The sequence below is a fragment of the Echeneis naucrates genome, chromosome 7 (genome assembly GCF_900963305.1).
Source record: "Echeneis naucrates chromosome 7, fEcheNa1.1, whole genome shotgun sequence".
NCBI lineage: Eukaryota > Metazoa > Chordata > Actinopteri > Carangiformes > Echeneidae > Echeneis > Echeneis naucrates.
In genome coordinates this window covers 3,156,535-3,167,567 of record NC_042517.1, presented here as the reverse complement: position 1 = coordinate 3,167,567, position 11,033 = coordinate 3,156,535, and the positions used below count along the sequence as shown (strand labels likewise).

Sequence of the window (11,033 nt, the reverse complement as noted above, 5' to 3'; positions counted from 1 at the left end):
TATGTTGATTTTACACAGCTGCCGATGGCGGTGCCATTTTGAGGCAGACATGTCAGAAGCTGATGTGATTCAACAAGATGACTCGAATGTGACTACACACATAGGTAACGTAAAAGCTCTTACTGCTGACGAGCTGGCTCACTAGCATGACAGTTTTATTACTCTGCATCAAAGTCAAGAGACACATTCGTAGTTAGTTATATTTCCTTCAATAAGGCCACAACGAACAAAAAGAAATGTCCACATTTGGTTGCAGATATCAAGGTTGAGCTTGTATCGCATTAGGGATACATGTATATATGATAATAATGAGATGAAAGCTTATTATTATTATTATTATTGCTTTACATTATTTACCTTGTTTTTCATCACTGGGTTATGTTGAACACTTTCAGGCTTCAGAAAAGAAAAGCTTCCTTTTTCCAGTAATAACACTAAATATAAGAGGGTTTCATTACAGTTTCCAAGACTAGATGAAAGCTCTTAAATAGCCATGAGTTCAGTTCTGTGGGTTTTATCGGTATTTCAACCTGAAGAAGCTGCTCTGGTATCTAAAATCAAGGAGCCTTAGGGAGGCTGATAGTGGTACTTTGAGCATTTGAGATAAAGGTCAGAGTGATAAAACAAATTTAGGATGGCTTTATCTCTATAACACATCTGGATAATGTAATAGAAGAGGAAAACCAGTATTCTGTGCCTTTTCAAGAGGCAGAAATAAGAAACTTTCAGTGTGTCAGAAATGCTTGAGGAGGAATACAGTATTGCTAATTATCTACATGATACAATAAAATTATCCGCTGCTTCGGGGCTGTGCTTCATTGTTAATGTCGTCTCCTCTGCCAGCAATCTTGGTTATGCGCTGTCAAGGGTCTGTCTCTGCTGCACGACCAGAGCCCCAGCACAGGCTTGATAGGAAGTGTTATGACGAAAGCAATTTCCATAGAGACAGCTCTGCTTGCTGGCCTGCTTGCCTGCTGACTGACCAGCAAACATCTCCAAAGTGTGCCTTTATTTGAGGCGCTGTGATTGAGGATGATTAAAACAAAAGGCCATCTCCATCCATTCACAGAAATCACAGAGTAATATCCAATTAGAAAATTCAAGCTGGTTTCAGCAAACTCAACTTCCACAATCACAGTGTGGCTGCATAAGAAAGTCAAATTCAAAATCGACATCAGATTCGATCTGTTCTGTTTTTGGCACCACATGGTAATTTATGGCAAGGAAAAGGTCATACTTATGCAGTTGGAGATCGGGCTATCATGTTGTCTGTCTCAATAGTGCCATCATGTGTCCGGTCAATCGGGGACTGAGAAGCAAACATTCGTCTCTTTGTCCACCTATGAGAACACGCTCATCTTTCAATAAACTGATGAAGAAAATGAAGGCTGTCGGCTGTCAGAGAAACGATGACAACATGAGTGATGCTGTACATGAAAAAAAAAAAAAAAAGCTAATTAATGTAATATTGAATATCTATCTCGTGCAAATTAGGAATTGCACCTAAATTCACCACGAGTTCATATTATACTTTCCATTGTAAAAGTAAATACCAAACTGGTGGGTGTTTGTTTGTTTGTTTTGTTTTTTTTTACATCCTTTTATTTTCGGTCTCTAATCTTTTAAGGAATTAGTGTTAAAAGTGGCAGTCCCACACGGTGCTCCTCTCCTGGTTGGCTCAGCCACATGAATCACCCTGCTTCCCTCCGGGGGTTTGCAAAAAGACCAGCGAACCATCAACTCTAAACATTTGCTATCAGCGTTGCCACACTCTTCTGCACTCATTAGTGTCAAAGCGGAGAGCAGATTCTGTGGTAACCACCTGTTGAAACACACTCTGTATGTCTGCTTACAGCACAAACCCAGATCACTGGCAGTTTTCATCATCATCTAAACTGGCTGACCTTTCCTTTGATTTGAAACAAATGACATGGCTGTTCAATACACACACACAATGTGCCGTTAAAATGCATCTGATGTGGTCTCAGTGTCAGCCTCGTTGCCTTACCTTTCATTTGTGTCAACTGGAGATGCAGCGAGGACCTCTCTCTCTATCAGAGGTCCACTTCTAATGAAAGATATCCTCCTCCTCCTCCTCCTCCTCCTCCTCCTTTCCGACCTCTCTCGGCTCCCCCTTTTTTGTTCTCTGTCTGTGGCGTAGAGGGAATAGGAGTGCTGCCACAGGTGGCAGAAACTACAGACGCAGCAGCCACATTGTTAGTTTAGACGCACAATGCAAAAGAAAAGAAAGGTTGGAGCTGCTGCTGCTGCTGCTGCTGCTGCACTTCAATCAAGCCCAGCAACATGTGGTTCCAGAAACTGGATTTATTCTCTCCTCCTTCTCTTGCGCCTCCTTCCTGTGGATACTGGAGTTTGAGGGCTGATGTGAGAGAGAGAGAGAGCGAGAGACAGAGAGAGAGGGGTGGGGGGTGGGTGGGTAAATATCCAATAAATATCCCCCTTCCCATTCCCTACGCAATTCACAGCATCACAGCCACCCATTCGCTCCTGCCCTCCCTGACAGTGATTGATAGCAGGAGCCATCCAGGTATCCTTTCTAACAGCAATGGATCAGTGCAAATGACATGTACTGTACTGTAACAGCAGGAAAAAAAAAAAAAAAAAAAGGAGTGGGTGAGGGGGCTTTACCTTTCTCCCCTCACAGCGCACACAATGCCTCTTCCTTCCTCTCCACGGTGTGATTGGAAATCCATCCAACGTGGGCGTCTGGCCGTCTCTGTGTTTTGGTGATCACTCGGTTTGATCCATCTGTTTTTCCAATGGGTGGTTACCATGGCAATTAATAGGTGTTTATAAAGTCATTTTGGCACAGTCATGAAAATGTAGATGGAGTCTCTTTGTGTTTGCGTTTGCGTTTGTGCGTGCGTGTGTGTCTGTGTCTGTGTGTGCGGGGGTGGTTTGGCTGAAACTCAGCATCCACCTCCAAATTGAATTTACCTGCAGCCAATAAAACTTGGTCTGCACACCCCCACCATGACTTGCTGCCTTCTCACCATCTTATCTGTTTTTCAACCTTTCCAACACAGTCACACACCGACACACTCACTCGCTTCCCCTCAGTAGGAACTGTTGAAGGCCAATTAGATTCGCATTGAGAGGTTATGTTTCAGAAAGACAATGCAATAAAACGTGATCACTTTGAACTAGAGCTGCAAGTAATTCTTATTTTCATTAGCATTAATATCATGTTTGTTTCTTTGTTTTTTCTACGTGAATCTTTTAGTCTGTATATCTAATGCTCTAAAAATATAAAGGTAAAATCCTCAAACTACTAGAGCCCAAAACACAATTATATCCACATTATATGTCACACAAAGTCAAGTAGCAAATACTCATACATGACAAGCTGGAACTATGAGGTTTCTTGATATTTTTGCTTGAAAAATGACTCACTGATTGGGCTATCAAATAGCTTAGTAATTGCCTCAGCTTGACTTTGAACAATGAGTCTGTGTTACATGCAGCAGGAAACAAACAGGAAGTCCTGATGAATGTTTCATGCATTTCATGTTCATAGAATAAGTCTGTCAACTTGTCACAGCACAGAATTTACCTGCTGAGACTTCGAGCAGTTAGTTAATAGACAGGAACTTAAACTGGAACTGTTTTTCCCAAATTAGTTCATCAACTAATTTCTCAAACAAAATTACCTGTTTTCAGCTTGGATGTATTTTTTTGTTATAGGTTAAAGTAAATTTAATGTGTTTCGGTTTTGGACTCTTGGTAGGCAACATAAGTTAATTAAATATGTGTCAACATCTAAATTGAAAAAGAATTTGCCTTTATTGTTCATACAATGGAAAAAAATATCAGTATAACTCGTGAAAATAATTAGAAAAATAATTAGAAGCAATGAAGCTAATCATTAACTGCAGCTCTGCTGTGAAAAATAGCAACGATAATGAAAAGAATGACACCTTTTCTTTAGAAAATGCAAATACAAATTAGACCCAATACAAAACCCTTCACTAAACTTTAAGCTTTAAAACGACTAAACTCATGTTATGTTGGCTTCCACAAGTCAGTATTATAACCATGACTGTTGTGAATCAGAGTGAATGAAACACAAAGCCGTGTGATATGTGATGATGAGACATTTTTAACAGTTTTTAACTGTTATTGTGAGTTTTTTGGCTCTAAGTAAATCAGCGATGGGTGTGTCAGCAGGTTATTTCACAAACACACCGCGGTGCCTTCACGTGTAGTTATACCGCCTGACGCATTCCAGCGTTTCGTGCGTTTCACGCTTTTATCCTCCTCCTCCAAACTTCTCCCAGCTGCACGCGATGAAATAAAAAAATTTATATGTATAAATAAAATAAAGAAGAAGAAGAAGAAGAAGAAGAAGGTTGAAAATTTGCGGTGCGCTTACCTCTGCGGAGTCGGATCGGGAAAGCTTATATTTCCGATGCTCGTGAAGGCAGCGTGGTTGGTCACTTTCACGCTGACATCAAAGTTTTCTGATGAAAAGTTTCGTTTGGCACCGAAGAAAAGCTCACAGTTAAAGTTGGAAAATGTCCGAGGACTCGTGGGCACAGGCTGTGGATATCCAAGAAGCTGCAAATACATCCCAGGTAAGTTTTTGTTTTATTTTATTTTAAATTTTTTAACCCCCACTCAGGTGGACCGACAGCTCCCCAAAGTCACATCCACTAATCAACGGCCGTTAGCCGGCTAGCTTAATCAGCCGCCACCGCTGCTTCGCTTACACACGCAGTTGGTTGCATATTATTATTTTTTTTATTTATTGTTGATAATCTATATATTTAATAAATTCATTTGTGTCTTTTTTTCTTTTCTTTTTTTTTTTAAACTAGTGTGGCTTCTCAAAGAAAGTGGATCGCGTGCGCGGTCCTCGTAACGTGAGCGGAGACATTAACGGTAACGTCAATAATCGATATCAGATCGAGTCGATGCTAACTGTGTTTAATGGCGGGATGTTTCCACCTGTTTCCACCTGTGCAGGCAACATTGTACCGGGGAACAATGACCACGGAGACGGGGACGAAGTGGACCTGGCCGAGCAGTCCCTGCTGAATAAGATGATCCGCCGGTCTCTGGTCCGGAACAGGAACCAGGTGGAGGTCCTGCAGAGGGACCCCACCTCCCCTCTGTACTCCGTGAAAACCTTTGAGGAGCTGAGACTGTGAGTCCCTGATTTTATCATCATCATCATCATCATCATCATTATTATTATCTCTGTTAAGATCCAGCATCTCTTTAACAAGATGCACGTAATCTGGTATGAAGTTTAATACAACAGTTCTGCAGCAGGAAAGTTGTTGATCCAGCTGGATGGAAGTGTTGGAGGATCTTCATTGTGGTGCTTTTGAACTGATTTCCTTTAGGTTTTTATTTTATTTATTAAAATTTTTTTGGGTCAAAAAACCTTGGGCAACACTTATCCTTGCATCACAATACAATTTAACAGTGCAGCTTCTGAAGTGAGTATTAAATGAGCTCCTCTCCAAAACTGCAGGTCAAACATTACCACCATGAATATACTGTAATGTTCACTGCAGGGCCGTTTTGTTATACTGCATGAGATTTGTCTGATAAACTAAAACACGTCTAACTAAAAGGTGTATACAGAAGTTCAGACACTCAAGGACAACTTTAAGTCTTTTTAAAGATAAACCAATTAGAATTACATAAGACTGAAAGACTACTTGTTTCTGTATCAGCGAAAATTGGGAAAATCAAGAATTGTAGCTCGTGCAAATGGTTTACACGGTTTTTCACTCCACTTTATGGCAGTTGGGGAACAATTTTGGTGTGCTCTTTAACAATTTAACCAGAGGTTCCTGGACTTATCTGAGAATAATTTTAAGCTTTTGTCAGCATCAAATCCATTGAGTAACTTTTTTTTCTCCTCCTCATGCAGTGTTATTTTGACTCCATAGGAAACCTGAACTGCTGAAGGGTGTGTACAACATGGGTTTCAATAGGCCATCCAGAATCCAGGAGAATGCTTTGCCCATGATGCTGGCACAACCGTGAGTTAATTTTCACTCATTTAAATAGTCTGAGACAAGCAGTCCATCAATAAGTCAATGGACAGGTGACTGATATTATCCAGTAGGATTTAATCATCCAATAAGGGAAGCTAAGGGACTCTCTAACCCTAACCCTAACTCTCCTCTCTTCTATGTCATTAAATGAAATATCAGCATTTTGTTAAGAGTTGGACCCAATGATGAACCAAATGATCACCAAAAATAATCCTGCAAATGAAGTCATAATGGGGGAAAAAAATTTTTTTAAGTTTCTTTTGACCGGACCATATTTATTTACTTTAGTCTGCAAAAAAAAAAAAGAATAAATAGAATGCCTCTTTTCATCCTATCTGATATGAAACTGAATATCTAATGGATGATCAGACAACATGAGCAACACAATAACATAATTTGACAACCAGTTAATGGAGAAAATGTATTTACATTTTTTCTTGCTGCAGCTCTACAGCTCAATTCATCTGTGTGCTTTTCTTAGATACCAAAAATATAATTTTTTGGTTTCTGTAAGTGTGTTTTCTCTGGCTGCAGACCTCAGAATCTGATTGCCCAGTCACAGTCTGGCACAGGTAAAACCGCTGCTTTTTCGCTGGCCATGCTCAGCCATGTAAACCGAGCAAATAAATGGACTCAGGTACGCATATAACACGTGATCTTCACACAGCCAGCGTTGGCATCCAGGTGAAGACCCTGAAAGTTAACTGTTTGCTTCTTTCAGTGTCTGTGCATCTTGCCAACGTATGAGCTCGCTCTCCAGACTGGTCAGGTCATCGAGCAGATGGGCAAATTTTGTCCAGACGTGAAGCTGGCATACGCCATTCGAGGCAACAGATGTAAGAACAAGGCCATAATTGTAATGAACTCATGGAATTAGTGACAGGTGTCCAGCGTTGGTTCATGCCTGTGCATAAATCTGCATGTTCTGTCCAGTGGAGCGGGGCATGAAGTTGCAGGACCATATCGTCATAGGGACACCAGGCACAGTTCTGGACTGGTGCACCAAGTACAAGTTCATTGACCCCAAGAAGATCACAATGTTTGTGTTGGACGAGGCGGATGTGATGATCGCCACACAGGGTCATCGGGACCAGAGTATTCGTATCCATAGGTGGGCTCTTCTTAGAAAATTCTAATCAATGCTGATAAAAGATGCTGCGCTTTCTGTCACGTTCAAAAAGCTTCTCTTGTCACAGTGTTCTTTTCTCTCGTTACTCATGCAGACAGCTGCCAAAAGGCTGTCAGATGCTTCTTTTCTCTGCAACGTTTGAGGATTCTGTGTGGAGGCTTGCAGAGCAGGTGGTCCCCGACCCAAACATCATTAGGCTTAAGCGCGAAGAGGAGACGTTGGACACCATCAAGCAGTTCTTTGTGCTCTGCAAGGAGAAGGAGGACAAGTTCACAGCGCTCTGCAATCTATATGGAAGTCTGACCATCGCACAGGCCATGATCTTCTGCCATGCAAGTCCACTGTTTTTATCTTCCAGAGGAAACAGTTCATTATGATTCAAAATGAATCTTTCCTTTTCTCTCAACTTCATTTACATCTGTAGTTAAATTGCCATCTGGATATGGACCAGAACTGCCCATTATAAATTCCCAGAGCCCAAAGTAGCGTGTTGTTGTCTTCACACAAAAAAAAATTGTCACTTCAAATTATGTTAACCGCAAACACGCTGATGGCAAACATAGCTCAAACATCCACATGAAGGTGTCAGCAGTGTTGCACGTGGGGGAGGTGTGATCACAGTGTGGTCTGATGTGGTGTTAATGTGCCTGTTTCCTTCGTCACATTCAGATAGTATGTTAATATCAATTATAAATGAGATCTTGAATTTTGGTGAATTGACAGGTTTATTTTAATGTGTTTCTACATTCCGCTTATAATCTGACAACCACATCTGAGAAGAAATCTGATACTATAATATGGTTTGCTTGACTTTTTTGCCTTTTGCTATAAACAGTCTTGCCTCTCACCTATGTTTAATATTGGATTAAGGTTTAGCTGATGCCTTTTTGTGTGTGTGTTTTTGTTTTGTTTTGTTTTTTGTCCCCCAGACTCGTAAAATGGCTGCTTGGCTGGCTGCACACCTGACCAAAGAGGGCCACCAGGTGGGGTTGCTGAGTGGGGAAATGACAGTGGAGCAGAGAGCCAATGTCATCGAACGCTTCAGAGACGGCAGGGAAAAGGTCCTCGTGACCACGAACGTTTGCTCCAGAGGTGATGGAGATGAAGACAAACAACAACCAGTGTTTTTAAATTAGAAGTGTTTACCTGAAACCCATTTGTTGTCATGTTACAGGTATTGATGTTGAGCAGGTGTCACTCGTGGTCAACTTTGACCTCCCTGTGAACATGGACGGGAGCGCAGACAATGAGACGTACCTGCACCGCATCGGCCGCACGGGACGCTTCGGCAGAAGAGGATTCGCTGTCAATATGGTTGAAAGCAAACACAGCATGGATATCATCAAACAAATTGAGATGCACTTCAGTATGTTCCTGTGTCTTTCTCTCATGTCAAACACCAACATCAGGATCATAAGCAGTTTTTCTCTCTGTTTTTATTTCAGACAGGAAGATCACAAAGCTCGACACGAGCAATCTTGAAGAAATGGAAAATCTGCTGAGCTGAACGCTTTGCTCTGTGCACTACACTCTACTGAGGCCGTTGGGTGTGTTACCTCAAATGTGACTTGAGTTATTTCAAGGGTTTATTGTTTATAGAAGAAAGATGGAATCAAATTTCTGCAAAGCTAGTGTGCCAAAGTTTCCATTTAGATTTCTTTTGATATGTCTGACTTTGATCACTGAAGTCACCTTAAGCCTTTAAGCTGTGTCTCCCAGGGACAATAAACTAACCACTTAAAACATTAAAGAAGGGGGGAGATAACGTTATTGCATGATAGTTTGCAGTGCTGTGGATTTTTTTCTTTTTTTGCGAGGGGGTTGTTTGAAGTGAATGGGACTAAGAATGTGTCTCATCTACAGATTTCTGCATGGCTTGATCAAGGTTGAGTTTGGCTAAACTAGCCTTGGATGACTTGAAGCATTTTAAGGTTTAAAATGCCCGTTTCAGTTGATTTTGGTGTTTTATCAGTATTTGTGTGGATGGAGGAAAAAAAAAATTAATAAATATCAGTTCCCATGTAAAACCAGTTTAGATAGTTTACAACTTACTTGAAATGCTGTTTTTGTAAGAAAGCTTTGTCTGACCAGACAGGTTTTTCATCTTATCTAGGGAAACTTGATGGAAAATAAATTGAATGAAAGCAAATGCCATCTACATATGTTAAAGATAAACCTAATTCTCTGTACTTTATTGTTTGTTTGTTTTAATAAATTTTCCTGTGTGACGAATCAATATTGAAGGACACTTTATTAGTCAAATCATCATGAACAACTAAATCCACACAGGGCAGAAGTTTATATGATTAAAAAGCAAAACTCAAGGATTTGGTTGTAATGTAAGCATAATATTATTTGGCATATAAGAACATAAAACTGTAAAGAATGGAAAATTGCAAGAAATAAACTTCAGGAAAATGGTTTTGTTGCTGTTTTGTCAGCAAACACTACAGCAATGTGATTATTTGGCGTTGAACACCAACCAGTACTACTGCAACAGTCACACAATGAAACCAGACTCTTTCTAAATCAACGCTGGAAAGCAGATCCAAGTCTTAATTTGTTATTTCCCCACCAGTTGAGGCGGCATCCAAGCATAAAGGATACGTCTTGGTGAAACTTAAACTGAAGTTGAATTAAAAGTTGTTTTAAAAAGTCTCTGAATAATAAACTTTTTTTTATTTAAGTGATACACCCTTTGTTTTATCTGTCATTATTAGGATGTTTTCTTCTCACTGTTTAGACAAAATGTTCAACTTTTTTTGCCGGATTCCAACTCCTGATTATGATAAATGTGTTTTTTAATTTGTCTTTATCATTCTGCTTCTCCTATATAAAATCCAGACTTTAGTTTGTTTTGTTTTTTTTTTTGTAATGCAAAAGAGCAAATACCAGGAGTAAGATTTGTGCCGGTTAAAAGAAGCGTATATCTGTGTGTGTGCAGGATTTCAGTTTTCAGAGCTGCATATTCGCCACACGAATGGCTCCACTAGTCATGCTTATATTTCAACCTCCTAAAATTTAAGGTGAGGTCAGAAGTCAGAGTTTAAACACCCAATTTACAAAAAGCTAAAAAATCTTGAGAGAATGTGGGAGGACTTTGAAATTTAAAGAGCCAAATGTCAGCTACTGAACAGACCCTTAAAAAGACTCAGTCATGATCCGCCTTGCTGGCGTTGTTCAGAGAAATGCACAGCACTGATCTGTTCAGGATGCCACATTGGGCCAAAGTCATGTCCAGGTCTGTGAATCTCCTGCGGGGCAGGTCCATGGTCTCGATGGAGGCCCCCCTGTAAGCGGCCCCGTACCTGACCTCTGCACTGGCCCTCACCATCAGCAGAGTGTCTGTGGTCTCAAAGTGCTGCTGAAACCTCCTGCCGCACGGAGCCCTGATGGCCAGCAGCAGCCTGCCACATGGACCAGCCTCTTTGGTTCTGACTGGTCCTGGGTCCAGGTGTGTAGACCGGATCCTGAGCGGCCCATCGACCCTGGTGTCCCCCTCAGAGCTGGGGACATCCTGAGGCTCAGCATGCTCAGACAGGGTGAGCTTGGACATGTTGGTGTCCAGACATCCTCCTGGACTGACCTCTGACCTCCTGCTCTCGATGGACGGCAGGACTTTGTACTTGTTTAAGGACTGTGGCGGAGCGGCAGGTGTGCGTTGCGGCAGGAGCAGGACCTCATCCCGGCTCAGCTGGCCGGTCTGGCCCATGGCGGGCTGGGACCGGGAGCGGAGGTCTCTGTCCGGCCTGCTGATGACGGGAGACCCCGGAGACGCAGCCGTCCTCCGGATGCCGTCTTTGCTGTCCAACACCGGTCTGCTTCGTCCTTTGGAGGACTTGGGTCTTGTTAGATGCATTGAAAATCCAAGA

General features: G+C 41.5%; 2 protein-coding genes across 3 annotated transcripts; one reads left to right on the top strand and one right to left on the bottom strand.

Annotated features, from left to right (window-relative positions):
• The first annotated feature begins 5,030 nt into the window (after positions 1-5,030).
• On the top strand, positions 5,031-8,668 carry ddx19a (DEAD-box helicase 19a). 2 transcript variants are annotated; one of them, XM_029506352.1, is made up of 8 exons: positions 5,031-5,167; positions 6,567-6,669; positions 6,754-6,868; positions 6,966-7,143; positions 7,256-7,493; positions 8,091-8,253; positions 8,336-8,527; positions 8,607-8,668. In XM_029506352.1, exons 1-8 carry the CDS (start codon positions 5,064-5,066, stop codon positions 8,666-8,668), a joined length of 1,155 nt encoding a protein of 384 aa, XP_029362212.1. In that variant the 5' UTR covers positions 5,031-5,063. The 2 variants fall into 2 exon arrangements, with proteins under 2 accessions (XP_029362212.1, XP_029362211.1); XM_029506351.1 differs by lacking the exon at positions 5,031-5,167 and adding an exon at positions 5,941-6,017.
• A 1,644-nt stretch (positions 8,669-10,312) lies between these two features.
• On the bottom strand, positions 10,313-11,020 carry ubxn10 (UBX domain protein 10). Its single transcript, XM_029507450.1, has one exon. The coding sequence runs from the start codon at positions 11,018-11,020 to the stop codon at positions 10,313-10,315; it is 708 nt and encodes a 235-aa protein (XP_029363310.1).
• Positions 11,021-11,033: the final 13 nt, after the last annotated feature.

Excerpts from the sequence above, each read along its gene's own strand:
- ddx19a (XM_029506352.1), top strand. The coding sequence starts at position 5,064 with ATGATCCGCCGGTCTCTGGTCCGGAACAGGAACCAGGTGGAGGTCCTG. Across the intron at positions 5,168-6,566 it reads ACCTTTGAGGAGCTGAGACT|ACCTCAGAATCTGATTGCCC; the intron begins GTGAGTCCCTGA and ends CTCTGGCTGCAG. Across the intron at positions 8,528-8,606 it reads ACAAATTGAGATGCACTTCA|ACAGGAAGATCACAAAGCTC; the intron begins GTATGTTCCTGT and ends TTTTTATTTCAG.
- ubxn10 (XM_029507450.1), bottom strand. The coding sequence starts at position 11,020 with ATGCATCTAACAAGACCCAAGTCCTCCAAAGGACGAAGCAGACCGGTG.